Raw genomic sequence first — 21,289 nt, forward strand, 5'->3', positions numbered from 1 at the left:
CCAGAGCTGCAGTGAGGCTCAAATCAGAAGATACTTGGAAAGTGTTTGGCACATAGTAGGCATTTAATAAATGCTTGTTTCCACCACATACACACAGACCCTCTTCGTAATCCTTAAGGTGCTATAGAAATCAAAACAGTTTTCATCAAAACATCTCTCAGGCCTCTCCCAAGCTTCCTGAGTTACGTCTGGGTTAATACAGGAGCTTCTTAACTGGCCTCCCTAGGATTTGTCCCTTTCTCCAAACCCATCCTCACCCAGAACCTTAAGTGGGCACTTAATCATTGCTTGATTGATAGTAGGTGCTAAATAAATGCTCGTTGCATTGACTGGGGGCCCATGGCCACCCTGTATCAACACCAAATCTTAGAGCTAGAAGAGGTTAGCAGATATCAGCTAGTTGAACTGATGTCTAGAACTGGATCTCAGAATCTGGGCAACTTGAGTTCAAATCCTGCCTGAGCATTTCCTAGCTGGATAACCTCTCTCTCTCTCTCTCTCTCTCTCTCTCTCTCTCTCTCTCTCTCTCTGTCTCATTAGTAAAATGGGTCTAGTAATAGCACCCACTTCACAAGGCTGTTGTGAGAGTCACATAATATTTCCTATTTATCCTGTATATATCTCATTTAGTATATATTCATTTGCATGCTGTCTCCCCCATTAGACTATAAGCTCCTTGAAGGCAGGGATAGTCCTTTGCCTCTTTTTTTATCCCCAGCACTCAGCACAGTGCCTGGCACATAGTAGGTGCTTAATAAATCTGTATTGATTGATTATTGATCAAATGAGGGAGCATACATTAAGTATTTGGCAAACATCAAAGCACCACTAAAATGCTAATTATCATTAAGAGACAATGGCATGTAGACAGGGAACTAGCCCTGGAGTCAGAAAGACCTGGGTTCAAATCCACACTTCTGATACTAATGACTCTGTGACCCCTGGGGAAGTCACTTCCAGTCTCCAAGCAGCTCTCTGAGACTTGAGTTGGTGGAGGGAATGTCCTCATCCAGGAGTTCCCTGTACTAATGTGCTGGTTGTTTTTCAGTTGTGCCTGACCCTTTGTGATCCCACTTGGGGTTTTCTTGGCAGAGAAACTGGAGTTTTTTGCCATTGCCCTCTCTAACCCTATACTAACGGGAAGCTAGGATAGAGACAGCTGGGCATGCAATCAGGAAGACTCCTCTTCCTGCATTCAAATCTTACTAGCTGTGTGACTCTGGGTAAGTAGCTTCACCCTCTTTGCCTCAGTTTCCTCATCTGCAAAATGAGCTTCAGGAGGAAATGGCAAACTACTCCAGTATCTCTACCAAGAAAACCCCAAATGGGATCGTGGAGAGTCAGACATGACTGATAAAAAAACAACTAAACAACAACCCTGTACTAATAGCTCTCATCTATTATTATTTTAAAATAAAATTTTAGTGATATCTTGTTTTTTACACCACCAGTATTTCTTACAGTATCCCTCCCACATTCCCATCTCTCAAGGAGCCATCCCATGTAACAAATGATATTTTTTTTAAAAGAGGAAGATTTTTTTAAAATGAAGAAAACTGACCAACGAATTGAAAAAGTATGAAGCAATGTAGTACCTCTAAAAAGAAGTGTGATGGAAGTATCTTCTCATTTCTCTACTTAGGTGCCTATGATGGTTCTTTGTAATCCTCCATCATCATCATCATCATCATCATCATCATCATCATCATCATCCACAGGCATCTCCAGAGAGTCATCGTCCTACAGTCTCTTGAAAACCCCAATTGAAGGGGACCTGCCTATTTCATTCTACCTTTGCCTCTAGAGGCATCCAATAGAATATATAAGATCCTTGAGGGTAGGGATAGCTTTGATTTTGTCTTATATCTATTTTATAGGAAGGTTTTCTTGGCATCAAACCTCTTTATAACACCCCACTTCACCCCGCTTCAGTACTCCCAAGTCTAGCCTTTGCATCTGGACTGAACAAATCCAATTCCCTTTCCCTATAACAGCCTTTCAAATGCTTGGAAATGGTAACTCACATTTCCCACCAAGTCTTCAGGTTAAACATCCTCATTTCCAAGCATTGATCCCTGTGTCAATAGACAAGCACTTACTTAGTAAGTGCCTACTGTGTGCCAGGCACAGCTTGAGGACCCTGGATATTTTGGTTATCCCGGTCAGACACATCCCAAGTTTTCAAAGTCCTTCCTAAATATGGATCTCAGATCTGAATACTAGATCTCCTACATGACCTGCCCACCGCAGAACCCGACAAAACTGTGACCTCACCCCTGGGTTGGGGAGGTGAGGGGGGACTCAGATTCTCTTAGTGCTGGTGCCGAGATCACACCAACTTTTCTGGTGATATCATCACACTGTTGACTTGTATTGTACCTGTGGTCACAAAGATGCCGAAATTTTTTATCCAAAGACTTGTCCATCCAAGTCTCCCCTACTTACTAGACTGATGGTTTAAATTCAGACCTTCCAGCTGCTAGTGCCTTTCCCATAAGGCATCATTCCACTTACTCCCTCGTATGTGATGTCTCCCCCATTAGAATGTAACCATCTTGACAGCAGGGACTATTTTTGCTTGGCACAGTGCCAGGCCCATAGGAGGTATGTAATAAATGCTTGTTGATTGGTTAACTACAGCGTTAAACTGTGCGTGTGATCTAAAAGAATCTCATTTCATGAAGCCCTGTGTTCCAGTTGGGTCACACTTTTTTGGGATCCTGATTCTACCAATTCACTCCAGCTGTTCCTCCCAATATTGTCTCATCTAAAAATGTCATGAGTTCCATTTACAACTTCTTCAATCAAACAAGCATTTATTGGGCTCCTAAAGTATGCCATGCTCAATGCTAGGCTCTGGAAATGCAAAGATAAACATGATAGTTCCTGCCCTCAAGGAGCTTACATTCTATCATGCATATAAAATACAGGCATATAAAAATGCTTATATATTAAAATTGTATTTTATATTTCTAAAAATTGTGATTGTATTGATATAGAGAGCTCCCAGGTGAGGAAATTCCCTCCATTAATGCAGGTCAACACCTTCTTGGTCACCCACAGTCTTAGAGAGTTACCTAGGAGCCTGAGAGATTAAGTAACTTGCCCAGGGTCACACAGTTAGTATTCTGTGCTCAAAGGCAGAACCCAATTTAAGCTTAGGTCTTCCAGACTCTGTTCAGATATCATACTGCCTCTCTCATGTGAAAGGGATAGGAGGTCATTGTAGGAGGGTGGGCCAACAGCTGGTAGGAGAATCAGGAAAGATAAGAGGTGGGGCCTGGGTGCGTTGTAGACTAGAGTCTAACATGCATTCCAGGCACGGGGTCAAACTTGTGCAGAGTCATGGAGATGAAAGTTGGAGCATTTCAGGAAAAGTAATCAGGCCACTATGTCAGGACTGAAAAAGACACGGAAGAAAGTAATGTGCAAGAAGGCTGGAAAGACTAATTGGAGTCGAGTTACAAAGGGCTGTAAATGCCCCAAGTTTGTATTTGATTCTGAAGGTAACAGAGATCCATTGGCATTTACCGATCAGGGCAAGGATGTGGTCAGACTCAGGTCTCCGTGGCACATGTCTATGTGAAGGATGGAGTGGAGAGGAAAGAGACTTGAGACACAGAGTCCAAAGAAGGTCTAGCAGGAGGTGAGGTGAGAGGTGAGGAGGGCTTGAATGAGGACGTTGGATCTAGTGCTGGAGCCAAGAGGTGGAACCCAAGACGTAGTGAAGGTAGAAGATGAGCTTTGGCCATTGTGTGGTGGATGTGGGAGTGAGTGAAGGACCTTCCTGAGGTGGTGAACCCAGTGACTGGGAAGACGGCGGCAACTTGGACAATAATAGGGAAGTCTAGAAGAGGGGAGGGTTTGGGGAAGGGAGGAAGATAAGAGGTTTGGCTTTGGATACGCTGAATTTGAGTTGCCTCTGGGACTCCAGCTTGGAAAGTCCAATGTGCAATTCATGATGCCAGACTGGAGCTCAAGAGAGAGACCGGGGCTCGATACGCAGACTTGGGAGTCACCTGCACAGAGACAATCATTGAGGCCCTGGGAGCTCAAGAGCTCATTGAGTGAGAGAAAGCCCAGGGCCTGGGACAGAACCCTCCTGGTAGGAACCAGCAAAGGTTACTGAGAAGCCATCAGACCTCTTCCTAATCATTGATAAAAATGTTTAATGTTCAAACACAGATGGTTGGAACTCCTTACTATATACCTCTGTCCAAGTTGACATTGAACCATTAGTGAGTCAACAAGCATTGATTAAATACCTACTATGTGCCAGGCAATGGTGCTAAGGCCTGGGGATTCCAAGAAAGGCAAAAATTGAGCTGGTCCTCAAGGAGGTTATAGTTTAATGTAAATAACTAGGTATATCCAAGATAAATATACAGAGTAAATAGAATATATTCTGGGGGGAAGGCACTAACTTCCTTCCTGGAAAAGACCTTCCTCAGAAGGCAGAATTTCTGGAGTGGAAGAATACCTGGAAGGAAGCCAGGAAGCTAAGACAAAGCAATGAGAGGGGCAGAAGGTTCTAAGTATGGGAGATGGTCATTGCAAACGGACACAGTCAGAAGATGGAGTATCATAGTCAAGCAAGGAAACCAGTGTTGCTGAATCATGGAGTACGTAGGAAGGCATAAGGTACAAGGAGACTAGAAAGGTAGGAAGGGAGCAATCTGGGAAAAGCTTTAACTCACAGACGGGGGTTGGGGGGGAGTGGGGTTTGCTACCGGAGCTCATTGACCAGGAGGGATGAACGTGGTCAGACCTGCAATTTAGGAAAATCAATCTATCAATAAACATTTATTAAGCTCCAATGATGTGCCAGGCACTGCGCTAAGCACTGGGGATACAAAAAAAGGCCAAAATTGTTTCTGCTCTCAAGGAGGTTACAGCCTAATTGGGGAGACAACATGTAAACAAATATATGCAAAGTGAGATATATACAGGATAAACAGGAAATAATTAAAAGAGAGAAGGCACCAGAATTAAGATGGATTGGGGAAGGCTTCCTGTAGAAAGTGAGTTGGGATGTGAAGCCATGGAAAATCATTTTGCAAACTGAACAGAGCACAGACTGGAGTGGGGGGTGGGGCAGTGATTTGGGCCCAGGAGACCGGGTTAGAAGGTGTATCAATAGTCCGGAGGTGATGAGGACCTGGACCTAGGTGGTAGCTAGGAGAGTGAAAAGAAGGGGATGTATATGAGACATGTTGTAAAAGTAGAAATATCACAATTTGGTTTATTTGACATATGGGTTAAGTACAAGTGGAAAGTCTAGGATGACACCAAGTCTGTGAGCCTCAGGGGCTGGGAGGATAGTAGTGCCCTCAATAGTAATAGGGAGACAGGGAGGGTTTGAGGCAAAAAGATAATGAGTGTGGTTTGGAACGTGTTATGTTTAAGAGGTCTACAAGACATCCAGTTAGAGTTGTCTGAAAGGAGAGAGAACACAGGTGATTAAGAGTGTCGAAGGCTGCTGAGCGGCATATCAAGAGTCAGGATGGAGAAAAGGCCATGGATTTGGCAATTAGGAAATCTTTGGTAACTATGGAGAGAGCAGTTTCAGTTGAAAGAAGAAGTCGGAAACCAGATTGCAGAATTTAGAAGAGAGTGAGAAGAGAGGAAGTGGAGAGGGCAGTGAGTACGGACAGCTTTCTCAAGGAGTTAATGGTGGTAGGGATCACGGGAAGAATTTTTTTATGATCACATTTGAAGGCAGAAGCTAAGGAGCCCATAGAGAGAGAGGATTGAAGATTAGTGAGAAACCAGGGGTGAAAGAGGGACAAATATGCTGGAGAGGTTGAGAGGGAAAGTAATAAGAGTAGGAGGTCCTGGCCAGGAGAAGGGCCCCCTTTTCATGCGCAACCAGAGCGAAAGGGGTAGTGAGGGAAATTGTTGGAATGACGTATGACAAAAAGAGAGAAAGGGGGAGCTGTCCTCAGGTAGCCCCAACTTTAAGACCTCAAGCCAGAAAGGCTAAAGTCACCCACTGCATCCTGGGCCATCACCACTCACCTGGAGAAAGTGAGGCTGATGACTTTGCACAGCTCCACCTCACTTAAATCCAACTCACGAACAAGTCCAGGCAAGGCCCTGGTGAGGTCATTGGTCCTCTTGGAGAACAAAGGAAGAAACACAAATATCAGGGAAGTATGAGGCAAGATTCTCAACCAAAAGAGTGAGGGAAGGCTAGGGTGGGAGGTTTGAGGACAGCTGGGAACTTTTGAAACAGCAGCTGGGGAGAGGGAGAGAGCAAATCAATTGGAAAAGTATAGGATGTTTGCCTTGGGGCACTTACGGCCAATTAAGATTAGATAAATTTGTGGGGCGGGCAGTTGCTTTCCTCCAGCTCCATTCACCAGCAGGAATGGAAGCCAAGGAGGCAGATGGAAGGGCAGTCCAGGACTGGGGATCTGGCCAGCTGTGATCAGTTCTAGGACAAGGGGGCAATGGCTATTTGTTACTGTTGTATTGAGTCATTTCAGGCGTGTCTGACTTTGTGATCCCATTTGGGGTTTTCTCGGCAGAGATACTGGAGTGGTTTGTCATTTCTTCCTCCAGCTCACTTTACAGACAAGGAAACTGAGACAAAGACGATGAAGTGTGACCCAGAGTCACACAGCTCGTGTCTGAGGCCAGATTTGTACTTGAGAAGATGAGTCCTCCTGACTGAAGGCCAGGCTTTCTGTCCGCTGCACCACCTGGCTGTCCTTGGCAATGCATTTGAGATTAAGGGTAGTGGAGACCTGAATTGGTTCGCCAAGTGTTTTGAGATGGAGAAAAGAGAGGGGCAGCTAGGTGGTGCAGTGGATAGAGCACCAGCCCTGGAGTCAGGAGGACCTGAGTTCAAATCCGGTCTCAGACACATAACACTCACTAGCTGTGTGACCAAGGACAAGTCACTTAACCCCAATCGCCTCACCAAAAAAAAAAAGAGGAGAGTGTAGCCTGAGTAGGGGAGGTCACACAGAGAAGAGGATGTCAGACACAGCCAAAGACGGGGATGATCGCAGATTGTGACCAGATCAAGGAAGATGACAGACCAGGAAGTGGAATATTTATGAATGATGGTAAAATGGAGGGTAGGATCATCTCTCGGGGCAGCTGAGGTGGGGAGGAGGAGAAGGAAGAGAAGGAACTGGGGAGTCATCAAGATGTATGCAATTGAAAAAAGAAGTTAAAAAATGTGTGTGTGGCAGGAGATAGAGAGGAAAGACTGGAGAGTGAGCCAAGCCCTAAACTCCCTGAGGAAAGAGGATGCCCTGGGAGGTGTTAGATAAGCGGCTGGGCATCTGGATTGGGTGATAATTTGGGTAGTGTGAACCTTCCAGGAGAAAAGAATGGTTAGAGATGGGTAGCAAGAGACGGGAACTGGCAATAGGGAGCAAAGATTATTGACTTCCTCACCGTGGCCTGTGAATCAGAGCATGTAACAGCAGAGCCAGTCCTGGAAAGAGTGATGAGAGAAAGGTTAGGGTCAGGAGGGAGCCCCAAGACAGACAGAAAGAAAAGGAAAATGTTTCAAATAAAATAAGTTTGTTAATACTGGGCAGGCATTTGCCAGATCTGAAGCGGAAGGGGGCCTAGGGTTGATATTGACAGAAGTGAGGAAACAATTGGGGTGGGGCAGGAAGGAGAATAGAGGGGGCCAGTACCAGGAGATAGGAGTGTGCTGCCCCTAGGAGGCTGGCAGGCAGCAAGAGAGGTGAAAGCCTTGCTTTCTGCTGATGAAGGCCTCATTTCTAAAATATATAGAGAACTGAGTCAAATTTATCAGAATACAAGTCATTCCCCAACTGATAAATGGTCAAAAGATATGAACACAAATGAAGAAATTAAAGCTATAGTTATATTAAAAAAAAAACCTCTAAATCACTATTGATTAGAGAAATTCAAATCAAAACAACTCTGAGGTACCACGTCATACCTATCAAATTGGCTAACATGACAAAACAGGAAAATGATTAATGCTGAAGATGTGAGAAAATTGGAACACTAATGCATTGTTGGTGGAGTTGTGAACTGATCTAACCATTTTGGAGAGCAATTTGGAACTATACCCAAAGGGCTATAAAAATGTACATACCCTTTGACCCAGCAATACCACTTCTAGATCTGTATCCCAAAGAGATCATACAAATGGGAAAAGGAACCACATGTACCAATATATTTATAGCAGCTCTGTTTGTGGGGGCAAAGAATTGGAAATTGAGGGGATGTCCATCAATTGGGGAATGGCTAAACAAGTTGTGCTATATGAATGTGATGGAATACTATTGTGCTATAAGAAATGATGAGCAGGCAGACTTCAGAAAAACATGGAAAGAGATATATGAACTGATGCCGAGTGAAATGAGCAGAATCAGGAGAACATTGTACATAGTAACAGCCACAATGTGCAATGACTGACTTTGATAGACTCATCTCTTCTTAGCAATGCAAGGATCCAAGACAACTCTAAAGGATGGATAATGCTGTCCACATCCAGAGAAAGAACTTAGGAGTCTGAACGCAGATCAGAGCAGACTATTTGCTCTCTTTTTTTTTCGTTTGTTTCTTCTTTCTCGTGGTTTCACCCATTGGTTCCAATTCTTCTTAACCACATGACTAATGTGAAAAATATGAATGTACACGTAGAGCCTATATCAGATTGCATGTCGTCTTGGGGTGGGGAGAGGAGAGAGATGAGGAGAAAACTTGGAACTCAAAGTCTTATGGAAGTGAATGTTGAAAACTAAAAATAAGTAAATTTAAAAAAAAGTCTTGCCTTTTGCAAGGCAGGAGATGAAAGTGATTTTGTCCTCAAAAGACAGCGAGACAGTTTGCTGCTGGAGACAGTCCTGGGGCAGGGCCTGATGGAAAGCAGGCAGCCATAGGAGGCAGGGATCTCTTTGCATCTGGTCATTCAAACAGCCATGAAGCCACCTGACCAGCCCACATAAGATCACAGATTTAGAGATAGGCAGGGCCCCAGAAGCCCTTTCAATTACAGATGAGGAAACTGAGGCTGAGAGGTTGTGACTCGCCCAGGGTCACACAGTTTGCACACATCTGAGGTACAATTTGAACTCAGGTCTTCCCGAGTTTCAGGCCCAGTACTCTCACCCCTCTGCTGCCTCAAGGCCTTATTTCTCCAACTCGTCTACCAGGATAAACCAAGATTTGCCAAAGACTGCCAGGCACATTCCTTCCGAGGCCCCCTCCAGCCTCTCCCAACTGCCACTCACCTTGGCTCAGCCTCTTTCATCCCCTCCCCCGCCTGCAGCCAGGAAGGTCCAGCTCCAGCCACACCCCTCCCCCTTCCATTCCTCCCTTCTCAAAACCTCTGTACTCCTTACTGACAGGATGCTATGAGAAGGGCTGGATTGGAAGTCAAAGGATCCAAGCTCGACTCCTACCTCCACCATCTGTACGACATTGACTTCACCTTTCTGGGACTCAGTTTCCTCACCTGCTAAGTGAGGGGGTTGGACAAGATGGCCCCTGGAGGTGCCTCTCTACAATCCTAGAAATCCAGTCTTCCCAAATTGGAGACCTCAAGTGGTTCCCAAGACACTGAGTGGACATCATTCGGTTAACAGTAGGCCGGAGTCTGCAGCTTCCCCTGTGGCTCCTAGCTCAGGCCTCTGAGGCTATTCCACCCCCAACAGTGGGGCAGCTTCTCAACTACCATCCCATCCCCCACACCCTTCATATTCTTCTCTCCAGGCTAAAGGCCAATACCTCACAGTTACCAGGAGGAAAGCGTTTTGTGAAAAAACAAATACACTGAAAATATGAGATATGAGACCATATTATGGGGAGGGATGGCAGCTCATTTTAATTGGATATACCGTCATTTAGGGCGCCTCTGCCTTCATGATTCAGGCAGGGGGGAAGAAAGAATCATCTCCAGAGCAGGCTACAAAGCCGATAGCCACATGTCCTTTGGGAAGGCCCGGAGCCATGAGTGTAATTCAAAGAAAAGTGGCCTAACTCTAAAGTCAGAGGGCCTGGGTTGGAATCTCAGCTCTGCCATTTACTGTCTGTATGACCGGGCCTCAGTTTCAACTGTAAAATGAGGGAGGGGGGCTAAAATGGATGCGTTCCAAGACTCATCTCTGAGCTTGCCCACGGGTTAGGGAGGAGGCCAGAATGGCAGGTGGCAGCTGACAGCTTCCTATATTGAGTAATTTGTCTTGCTAACTAGGTGCCAAGCTTCCTGGTCTCATTTTTGGTGCCCTGTGGCCTAGTTCTATCTCTGGTAGGGGAACCCAGTGAGACTGTACCTCCTCCTCCTCCGAATGTCCCCCAAGAGTCAAACCAAACCCTAAACACAATGTCTCTTCTCCAGTTTATTAAAGAAGGAATCAGGACCCCTGTTGTGTCAAGAAAGGAAGGCTGATGCTTAATCACTGGGAGGCTGGAGGGGAGAAGGGAGGAGGAGGGCAGCAGTGACACCAGCTGGAGCCAGGGAGGGCAGTCACCCCACACAAGGGCGACTGCGGAGAGGGGCCGGCAGGCTGGTCCCAACTGCTCTTCATCCTGACTGCCAGGAAGCAGGGGAGGCGGCAGCAGCCAGCTCTGGCAGGACTGTGGGGAGAGGAGAGAGTCAGGAGACGGCCCCACCAAGCAGGAGCTACAAACACCAGGGAGGATGACCCGCTGTTCACTCTCCTTTCCCACTCTAAATTTAATAAGCATTTGCTAAACACATCTGTGTGCCAGGCACTGGGGATACAGAGATAAACGTGGGGAGGAAATAGCTCCTGCCCCCAAGAAGCAGACGGTCGGTCTACCGACCCAGGTATGTACCATCTTCACAAAACATAGAGGGACCAGCCTCAGAAGGAGGGAACACTTGAAGGGACTAGGGCTCCTACAAAGCTAAGCGTGCCTTCCAAAGACACAGACGTCCTCAATGAAGAGAAGAAACATTGTATACGCAAGTGGGCAAGAGCAGAGTTGATGTAACGTTCATTCTCGAAAGATCTTAGGATCCAGAGTGGGAAAAGTTTTGAATCTGAGACAGGTACCACATCCTGGAGGCAAGGCCGAAGCTTCCTGAGGCCATCGCCTGCACACCTCTCATCCTCCCCCCTTTTCTCTTTCCCAAACCTCTGTTTCCTGTGGACAGTTACCCCAGATCCCAAGATCCCCCTCACCCCCCAAAAACCAAAACCACACACACCACCCCTTCCACCTTCCCCCTTCCGTCTTCCGTCTTCTCCACACTCACTCTGCAAAGTGTAGGTCCCAGGTTCTAGCTGCAGCATTGGGGGGAGAACGAGGAAAAAGTTTCTGGGCCAAGGGGCCAATGAAAGAGCAGGAAGGGACCGAGTTGGAGGAGGCCGTTTGGGGGACTGCTGCTGGGGGGGGCGCTGTTTAAGGGAGTTCTGTTTGGGGGATGGCTGTTTGGGAGGAAAGGGAGAATGGCCCCACCGGACCCAGCAGCCACAGACAGAGCAGCCCAGTGGAGAGAGATCTGAGACATGGGACATGACGGCAGAACAGCTCTGGTCCCCCTGGGGGGAGCCTCGACGAGCCCCCCCGTGGTGGGCAGGCCGTTCCCTGGTCCAGGCCCAGTGGGATGGTTCCTTTGCCATGACCTGAAAGAAGACAAGATCAGTAGCCCAAGCATTCTGGGGATAGGGGAGGGGAAGCTGTTCTCATTTGCCTCTGGGAGGGCTCAGAGTGAATCTAGAAGTCAGAGGGCCTGGATTCTCTACTTTATCCAGGTCCCTTCCCCCCTCTAAGCCTCAGTTTCCCCAAGTATAAAATGGAGTTAGGCTAGATTTCCAAGGTTCCCCCTAGCTCTGACACCCCAGGTCCTACGTTCCGAGGCCCCCCCCCAGCTTGGGTACCCCATGATTCCCTCACCTCTTCACAACAGTGCCGGCTCACAGCTGCCCGGTAGCCCATCCGGGCCCACAGCTGGTCCCTCCGACGAAGGAAGCTGGGCACGAGCTTCCGCCAGCCCCGGCCCAGGGCCCAGGGCAGAATCTCATACTTGGGGTCCTCTCCGTCTTCCTCCATGTCATTGGCTAGATACCTGCGGCACCCACCAGGGGTCACAGGAACAAAGCCAACACAAGCATGATTTTAGGAATGTTGTCTTTAAACGGCCCCTTTGCTAGCCTCTCTCCCTGCCCCCACACTCACCCCTCTTACTTACAGGGCTAAGAAGAGGTTGCTGTGGGTATATTCACTGAGCTGCAGGCCAGCTCTTTGGAAATAAATCAGGGCCATTGCCAAGAGATACTGCACAGAGACAGAAATAGGAGCGTCGGCCTCTAGTCCTCTCAGTGCGCTTCAGTTAGTCCCCAGTGGGCCCCACTTCTCTCTCCCTTTAGACCTCAGGTAACCCCCTTGCAGGGCAGGGCAGGGCAGGCCAGGGCTGCCACTCTTCTCTTCTTTTATTCCTGCTGCAGGGCACAGAGCAGGTGCTGAACAAGTGCTCACTCAGGGAAGTCCCTTTGGATTGGCGGGTCCAGTTAAGCGTTAAGGCAGGGACTGGACTGTCATGGGTATCTGCATCCCCAGCCTGGTACAGAATGGATGCTTAATGCATGCTGCCAGGTCAATGCCTCGCTGCTTTTAGTGATTTTAGTGAGAATAAATGGTGGGGGGGGGGTGATCACGTTTGCAGGTGTCCCCACTAATTCAATGAGGACACAACCCCCTAGTCCTTCCAGGAGCCCAAGCCTCCACAGCTGGAACTGCCCCCCCCCCCCAAGCTTAAATGCACACACCTTATCAGAGATTTGAAAGCATAGATCGGTGGCAAAGAATTGCTGTAGGTAGCTGTCCTCTGGGGAGGGGGAGGCAGAGAAAAGAGGAATCAGTCCCCTCCCCATACAAGGTTAATATCTCCACCCTGGGAGCCCCCTTACCCAGGCAGGTAAGAGTGAGTTCAGCCCAGGGCCAATATGGGAGGTGGATGCGCCCCGGGGCAAGGGAAGAATGAGATTAAACCCCATCCTTGGCCAGTGGGCAAAGCTGTGACCCAGCCATTGCCAGCTCACCCCCAGTCCTGGCCCTCCTAGGGGACCCCTGATGCCAGCCAGCCAGGACGCCTGTCATATCCCACCCCCTCTCACCTAGAAGGTTAAGGAAGGCCTGCACCTCCTGGAGCTGGCGGGAGGGGAGGTGCCCAGTGCCAGCCCAGACCCCTGGCTTCACCCAACTGGTGACCGCAGGAAGGACGGCAGCGGACTCCAGGCCTCGGTTCATCAGGTTTATCATCATAGCAGGAGGGAAGGAAGGAAGGAAGGATGGAAAGGGGATACAAGACCTGTCCAAAAGAGGAGGCAGAACGCAAGCCTCAGCCTCCCTTCTGGATCTAGGGGGAGAAGGGCTGGAGGACAGGAACAAGCTGGTGGTAGAACCCCTCAACCCCTGCGGCACCTGCCCCTGGGGTGGGCTCTGGGTTTCAAGAGGCTACTGATTCCCTCTCCCGGAGCCCCACCCCCAGAGCCAGCAGGGAAAGCTTTCTCTGTGCCCAACAAACCCATCCTATCTGGCCGCACCAGCCGGGGGAGGCTAACGACAGACCTTCACCCTCACCCTCACCGTTCCCGCCCCTCCCCCCATACACTCCCAGGGAGAGGATGGAGAGAAACTGACTCACCTGAACAAGGTGATTACCCACAGCTTATCCCTCCCCCACCCCCAACTCCTCTCTATAAGGGCTCAGCCCCTCCCCACGCCCACCCCCTACAGGTAGGCCCAGCCACCAATCAACCTTTCCAAGGTTCCTACAATCTTCCTGGAGAGACTTTTTTCTCCTCTTTCTCACCCCTCACTCACTCCAGACCCCTGGAGGAATGGATTGGGGCCTAGTCACAGGCAGGTAGCTCATCTAACTGAAGAGTACGGAGCCAGATGAGGTGGAACCTAGCTGTCTGTTACCAAGGTGCCTAGGGCCAAGGTAGGTGTGGAACCTAGCCTATTGCCCTCCAGTGATTTTGACTTGGCTGGATAGGATAAGAGCCCACCTCCCCCCCTCCCCTTGGATAAACTCCTTCGGGTTGGGAACTGGGAGGGCAGAAGGTGGATGGAATCAGCCTGAGGCCTGGGGGCAATCCACAGGACCTGGAATCAGGTGGGCCTGGATTCAAAACCTGCCTCGGACACTAGCTCACTGTGGTGACCCAGGGCAAGTCACTTAACCTCTCTGCCTCAGTTTCCTCATCAGTAAAACACAGATAATACTAGCACCTATTTCACAGGATTATTGTGAGAATCAAACCTTTTTTGCAAACTTTCAAATCCTACATAAATGTTAGCAATTCTTATTAGAGAAGAAGGGGAATTTTGAGGGTATGGAGTCCAACCCTCTCATTTTTTACAGATGAGGAAACTGAGCTTCAAGATGATTTATCATCCATCTCCCCAGAGAGTCAGACAGAGGCAGCACAGTGGAGAGAGCACCGGCCCTGGAGTCAGGAGGATCTGGGTTCAAAGCGGGCCTCAGACACTTACTAGCTGTGTGTGGTCACTTAACCTCAACTGCCTCAAAAAAAAAAAAAAAAAGACAGAGACGGTCAGAAAACATTTACTAAGCACTGGGGACACAAATACAAGCAAACAAGATGATGTCTGACCTCAAGGAGCTTATACTCTAACAATGGAAGACAGCAATAAAGGAGACCTGGAAAGCAGAGATCTCTGAGGAACAAAGGAAGAAAAGAGGGATGTTTACTTAGCCCGGAGAAGAGAAGACTAGGGGAGACCGAGGGGGGCTGCCTGAAGGTCTGAAGGGCTATCCTGTGGGGGATGTCAGGTTTATTTAGGATATTTTAGAGGGCAAAATCAGCAATCAGGAAATTTCACAGAAGTAAATGGAGGCTTGAGGTCAGAAAAAAAAAAAAAAAGGCCCAACCTAATAATTAGGGATTAATTAATCCCCAAATTGGAATGGTCTGTGTTGGGAGGGCCTCCCAAAAGTGGAGGTCTGCAAGCAAATAATGCCCCTCATCTGGCATGGCAGGGATCCTTAGAATCACCAGCTCAGGGACCAACCTGCAGGAGGCCTTTCCTCACTCACTTGTTAGAAATGTCTACCTTTATTCTATTTACTCATATCCACTTTAACCCTCCTCAGTGGAATGTAAGCTGGGAGTGGGTTGGGGAGAGGAAAAGTTGTCTAATTTCCCCAGGGTCTAGTGTGTGATATGATGGGTAGTATGTCTCCCTTACAATCTAGAAGGGCTTGGGGCCTAAAGACTTGGATTCGAATTCCACCTAAGACACAACCTTGGCTGTTACTTCTGCTCTGGGCCTCGGTTTCCTCGTTTGCAAAATGAGATTGCACAGTGATTGAATGTAAATTTTTTGAGAGCTTATTTTTGAGAACTTATTTGTGCAGTATCTGCACATAGCAGATACTGGACAAATATTTATTGATTGATGGATCAGTTCAGTGAATGATTACAATTCTGTACACAGAACAAAAAAAAAATGAAGTTGAACTTGAACAATTGTAATGACAATACTTGGAAGAGTTGAAAAAACGTCTCCCTCCCTTCTGGGAAGAGTTGGGCCCAGACACGGGTTCATGAGATAGTATTTGAAAAGCGTTTGGCATCCTGCCTAGAACATAGTAGGCACTTAATAAATGCCTGTCCCCTTCCCTGCTTTATTTCTCTAATTATGAGATCATGAAGCTTGAGATGGAAAGGACTCCAGAAAGCATCTGAGGGCAACCTACTCCTTTGACAAGGCAGTTAGGTGGAGCCACAGTGGGTAGAGCATTGGGCCGGGAATCAGGAAGACTCATCTTCCTGAGTTCAAATCCAGCCTCAGACCATTACTAGCTATGTGACCCTGGGCAAGTCCCTTAACCCTGTTGGCCTCAGTTTTCTCATCTGTAACGTGAGCTGGATAAAGAAATAGCAAACCACTCCAGTATCTTTGCCAAGAAAACCCCAAATGGGGTCACAAAGAGTCGGATATGACTGAACAACAACTTTTTACAGATGAGGAGACCAACAGGTTAATTAGTTTTGCTAAACTGCTTCCCTTCTCCCCCTTTCTTTTAAAATTGCCGTTAGAGGGGATGGCTCACCCAGCGGGAAGGGATAAAGGGATTCAGAAACAGAGGTCCCTCTCATCAGCTCCCAGGGGTTCAACTCCCATCTCCGTGAAAGAGAGTCCTAGAGCCAGCCCAGAAGTCTCTCCGGAGCTCAAAGGCCACCCATTAGACACTGTCAGCTGGATTTCCCACAGGCAGCTCAAACTTAACGAGTCCAAGCAGACTCATCAACACTTCCCCTAAGAACCCATCCCTTATCCAAATGTCCCTAATTAAATGTCACCTGAAGGGAGCACAGTCCTTACAGTTACTCAGGTTTGCAAACGTGGTGTGGTGCTCTACTCTTCCCTCTCTCACCTCCAGTGTCCAAGCTGGTGGCTGTTTTACCTCCAGGGCAGCTCTCGCCTTAATCAGTCCAGGCCCTCAACACCTCTCACCTGAACTGTTCTAATGAGGTCTTAATTGGCCTCCAGGCTCACCCAGCTCCAAAGTGATTTCTTAAGTTCCATTCTGATGAAGGAAGGAGACAAATATTTATTTACTGATTGGTCAGTTCATTGAAATGAGTACAATTCTGTAGAGAGAACAAAAACAAACCAAAAAAAAAAAAAAACAAAACTCAAACATGAGTGAGTGATTGTACCGACAAAACGTGGCCCTGAGAAAGAGTTGGCATCTTCTACAGCCTGCTTTCACTGCGTCTGCCCTTTGTCCTTGGCAAGGTAGTTTCCTTCGATGTTGCGGAGCAAAGGTGTCTAACAGGCGGCCAGGTTAAAATGTAATTGGAAAAAACTGAAAATAAGTAGAAATCTAAGAGAACATAGAAAATGTGGGTTTATGGTTTCCTAAGTCACCATGCAGCCCCCAGGGACTCTCACGTCTGGTTTAAGGGCCCCTTTTCTATTTCCTTCTGCCACCCACTGTTGTCAGGCAGCATGATTCGTATCAACAGCATCAGGAAATGAGATGAAGGAAAAGTAAAGGCGACAATAACAACAAAAAGATTTATTTTCCAGCTCGGTGGGGGGGAAACTGTAGAATCCAAGGCAGCGTGCAGTGGCCGCTTAGGGTAGGAAGCAATTACAGCTGAACCAAGAGAGAAGGCATAACCACTTCACTTTTGAGAATGGTCTTCAGGCTGGAAAGGATATTCTGAACAACAGGCGCTGTTCATCACCCTCTATGCTAATGCTTTCCCTCTGATATTCTGTCCAATCCAACCGGTATCTATCTTCTTTGCACCTTGTTTGCAAGTGCCCCCCCCCATTAGACTTGGAGCTCCATGAGGGCAGGAACTATGTTTTCACCTTTCTTTGTATCTCCAATGTTTAGTATAGTACCTGGCACAAAGTAGGTGTTTAATCAATATTCGCAGACTGACCGGGGAAGAGCGTCATGTTTCCCAAGCATAGAAACAGTTTCGGAGGGTGGAGTGTCTAGGACAGATGTTTCTGCAGCAGATAGCTTGACCTGTTTGTGCTAACCACGGCAGGTGTTAGCCCCCTACTTTGGCCAGTGTTCTGGTAGGCTCAAGATGGACTTTATTAAATGCAAAAGAAACATTACAGATATTATTTCTTCAACTTAGTATAAATTTGGCCCATATTTTGTACCAACTTGGAATTTCTACCAGGAAAACTTCCTAATTTTGATGAGCTCAGGTCTCATTTTCTCAGGAAGATATTTATCTCCATTTTCTCTGCTTGGCCTACCAGCAAACACTCACGTTATGGCTTAATTCGTTGTTATTACTTGAAAGAGAAAGCTAATGAAGCATCTTGCAGTCCAATAGTGTCAAACTTGAGGAGAAAGGGATCCCTGTGGCCATGCATTGATTTAGAAAACCACAAATTCACATTATTTATTGTGTTTTTATTTATTTTATTAAACATTTCCCAATTGCAATTTATCTGGTTCAGCCCCACTCAGTGAGAGTTTGACACCTCTGTCTTAGAGATTTCCCAAGAGAAAGCCTGCCAGTTCACTTAAAAGGTCAAGCATCTCCACGCCCAACCCAGGGCCTTGCTCTCCTCTGAGTTTACACATCTAAACTTCCCAAGAGGAGGAACACTCCCAGAAGACTTTGCCCAAGGACAGCTCCCATTTCTGTCCTGCCTCCCAATTTTCCAATCATGGCGTGGGAGGATATACTGTCTCATTACACCTCACCTACCTCATTGGCACTTCTGAGGACTTTAACCAGGAGTGGCTTCAATCTTGGAATTTCCACTGGGCAAAAAGCAATGCCATCCCCACTTCTACCTTGGCTGAACTCTAGCATGCAGATGTGGCCACCAACCTGGAGCTCAGAGAGAAAGACAGATGGGGGGGCGAAGGAGAGAGAGAGAAGATGAATCTTTTATCAGTAAAGTAGATGCAGCAATTGGAATGGGAGCTCTCTGAATTTAAGGAATTTAAAATTTAGGAGACTCAACCAGTTTGTCTCACTCATTTCAATTTCTTCAGCAAATGCCTTTCCAGTTGAGTAGTACCCTAGAGTCTGTACTAGGGAAGGGAGAAAGGGAAAAACACACTCACAAAATTTATCAAAGAACAGATTCCAGAGATGGGAGCAGGATGACACAGGCCTCCAAACCTGCATCCATATCGGGGTGATGAAGGTCCCCATATTGGGCAGTGATACGGCAATTCCAAAAATGGCTTCCTAGCATTCCCTTTATGTCTGGGGAAAGTCCCTTCTCTGGCATGAGTTAGGGATGCTCATTCCTGTCCTGGGATTCACAGTACGTCTTGGTGGGCAGCAAGGTGCCGCCTGCTACTGTCTCTGCTTAGAGCCTCTGAGGCGCCAGGTCCAATGGCCCATTCTCAGCCTTCATTGTCCTTGACTTCTCTGCAGCCTTTGACATGGCCAGTCCTCTCATAGATTCTCCCCTCTCTAGGTTTTCAAAACATGGTGCCTCCTGGTTCTCCTCCTTCCTATGTGACCACTCCTTCCTAGACTCCTTGGCTGGATCTTTGGTCAGATAACAACCACACTGACTGTAGTGTGTCACAGGCCTCTGTCTTGCGCCCTCTCCTGTCTCTCCACTCTGCTTCCCTTGGGGATCTCATCAGTTCCCATGGACATAATTACCATCTCTATGCTGATGATTCTCGAAGCTACTTCTCCAGCCCTGATCTCTCTTCTCGTCTGCAGTCGCACATCTCCTACTGCCTTTCAGACATCAGAACCAGATGTATGGTAGACACGTTAAGCTCATGTGTCCCAAAACTGAACCCATTTTCTTTCCCCCTAAACCTAAACTGTCCTCCCAGTCACCCAGGCTAGGCACCTAGAAGTCATCCTTAACTCTCCACTATCTCTCACCCCCCATGTCCAATCTGTTGCCAGAGATCCACTGATTCGACATTTGCAAAATCTCTTGAAAATGCCCCCTTCTGTCCTCTGACACTGTCACCACTCAGGCCCTCCTCACCTCATACCTGGACTGTTGCCAGAGCCCTCTGGAGGGTCTGCCTGCCTCAAGCCTCTCCCCATTCTGATCCAACCTCCATTCAACCACCAAAGTGATCATGTCATCCCTCTACTCGATAAACTCCAGGGGCTCCTCATTACATCAAAGATCAAAAATCCTCTGTTTGGTGTTCAAAGCCCTTCCCCCACCTTTCCAGTCTTCTTACACTTCACACTCCTTCTCCTATCCCTCCTTCCCTTCAATCCAGTGACACTGGCCTCCTGATCATTCCTCAAACAAGGCACTCCATCTCCCAACTCAGTCATTTTGAGTAGCTATCTCTACCTGGGATGCTCTTTCCTCAACTCAGCCAACTGGCTTCCCTGGCTTCTTTTAAGTCTCAGCTAAAATCCCACCTCTTTTTTTATTTTTATTTTTTATTTTTTTAGGCAATTGGGGTTAAGTGACTTGCCCAGGGTCACACAACTAGTAAGTGTCAAGTGTTTGGTCTGAGGCCGGATTTGAATTCAGGTCCTCCTGACTTCAGGGCTGGTGCTCTATCCACTGTGCCACCTAGCTGCCCCTGAAATCCCACCTCTTACAGGAAGCCTTTCCAACCAACCCCTCTCAATTCCATTGCTTTTGCTCTTTTAACGATCTCCTATTTATCCTGTATAGAGCTTGTTTGTACGTAGGAGTTTACATGTCATCTTCCCCATAGATTGTGAGCTCCTTGAGGGAAGACTGTCTTTCTTATATCCCCAGGACAGTGAGTGCCACATGGTAGGTGCTTAATAAATGTTTGTTTTTTGTTGCTTATAGATCAAAACTTTGGAATCTCTGAGTATAGTAATTGAGGGGAATAAGCCACTGAGAGTGGGGATGCTTCTCTCTTTTTTTTTAAATTTTTAGGCAATTGGGGTTAAGTGACTTGCCCAGGGTCACACAGCTAGTGTCAAGTGTTTGGTCTGAGGCTGGATTTGAACTCGGGTCCTCCTGACTTCGGGGCCGGTGCTCTATCCACTCTGCCACCTAGCTGTCCTGTAGGGATGCTTCTCAATGTTCTTATTCATGGTTGGCTGACATGGAAGAAATGGGAGATCCCTGCTGATGGATCCCAGGAAGGACGTTCAGTCCCCATCCCTTGGCCACTATTTAGCCAAGGCAGCTGGAGGGCTAGCTATCCTCCAGAGCTGGTCACTGAGGGTAATAGCTCCTATTTTTATTTTATCATTGTTATTGTTGAGTCAATGCAGTGGTGTTCAACTCATCATGGCCCCATTTGGGGCAAAGACATTGGAGTGGTTTGCCATTCTCTTCTCCACCTCATTTTAAGAGTGAGGAAACTGAGGCAGACAGGGGTAAGTAATTTGCCAAGGGTCACACAGTAAGTGTCTGAGGTCAGATTTGAACTTAGGAAGACAACTCTTCCTGACTCCAGGCCTGGCACTCTATCCATTATGCCACCTAACTGCCCATTTTTGTAGGGCTTTGTAAAACACTGTTGTCCCAGCAGCTCTGAGAAGGAGGCGATAGGAGGGTTATTCTGTCCATTTTGTTTATTTTTTAAATGTTTTCCCTCATTTTATTTTTTTTCTTAATTACAATAAAAAATTTAAAATTCATTTATTAAAATTTTGAGTTCCAAATTCTACCCTTCACTCTCTTCCTCTCCTACCTCCTTGAGAAAGCAAGTACTTTGATATAGATTAGACATGTGAAGTACTGCAAAACATGTTTCCATATTAGCCACGTTGCAAAAGAAAACAGAGACCAAAAAAGGTTTAAAAAGCATACTTCAATCTGCATTCAGATTCCATCAGTTTTTTCTCTGGAGGTGGATAGCATTTTCATT

The 21,289-nt window shown here is 47.2% G+C and overlaps 1 protein-coding gene across 3 annotated transcripts; it reads right to left on the bottom strand.

Moving 5' to 3' along the window:
• Positions 1–10,354: 10,354 nt before the first annotated feature.
• On the bottom strand, positions 10,355–18,291 carry SPDYC (speedy/RINGO cell cycle regulator family member C). 3 transcript variants are annotated; one of them, XM_027856339.1, is made up of 9 exons: positions 18,192–18,291; positions 16,662–16,773; positions 16,456–16,528; positions 13,083–13,276; positions 12,735–12,793; positions 12,158–12,243; positions 11,863–12,034; positions 11,222–11,591; positions 10,355–10,575 (listed from the first exon to the last, which is right to left on the bottom strand). In XM_027856339.1, the coding sequence occupies exons 4-9, from the start codon at positions 13,228–13,230 to the stop codon at positions 10,523–10,525; spliced, it is 888 nt and encodes a 295-aa protein (XP_027712140.1). In that variant the 5' UTR covers positions 13,231–13,276; positions 16,456–16,528; positions 16,662–16,773; positions 18,192–18,291; the 3' UTR covers positions 10,355–10,522. The 3 variants fall into 3 exon arrangements, with proteins under 3 accessions (XP_027712140.1, XP_027712141.1, XP_027712139.1); XM_027856340.1 differs by lacking the exon at positions 16,662–16,773 and having other exon boundaries at positions 18,192–18,218; XM_027856338.1 differs by lacking the exon at positions 18,192–18,291 and having other exon boundaries at positions 16,662–16,962.
• Between the last annotated feature and the right edge of the window lie 2,998 nt (positions 18,292–21,289).

This window comes from Vombatus ursinus, unplaced genomic scaffold (assembly GCF_900497805.2).
Source record: "Vombatus ursinus unplaced genomic scaffold, bare-nosed wombat genome assembly UNPS02011369.1, whole genome shotgun sequence".
In the NCBI taxonomy this organism is placed as follows: domain Eukaryota; kingdom Metazoa; phylum Chordata; class Mammalia; order Diprotodontia; family Vombatidae; genus Vombatus; species Vombatus ursinus.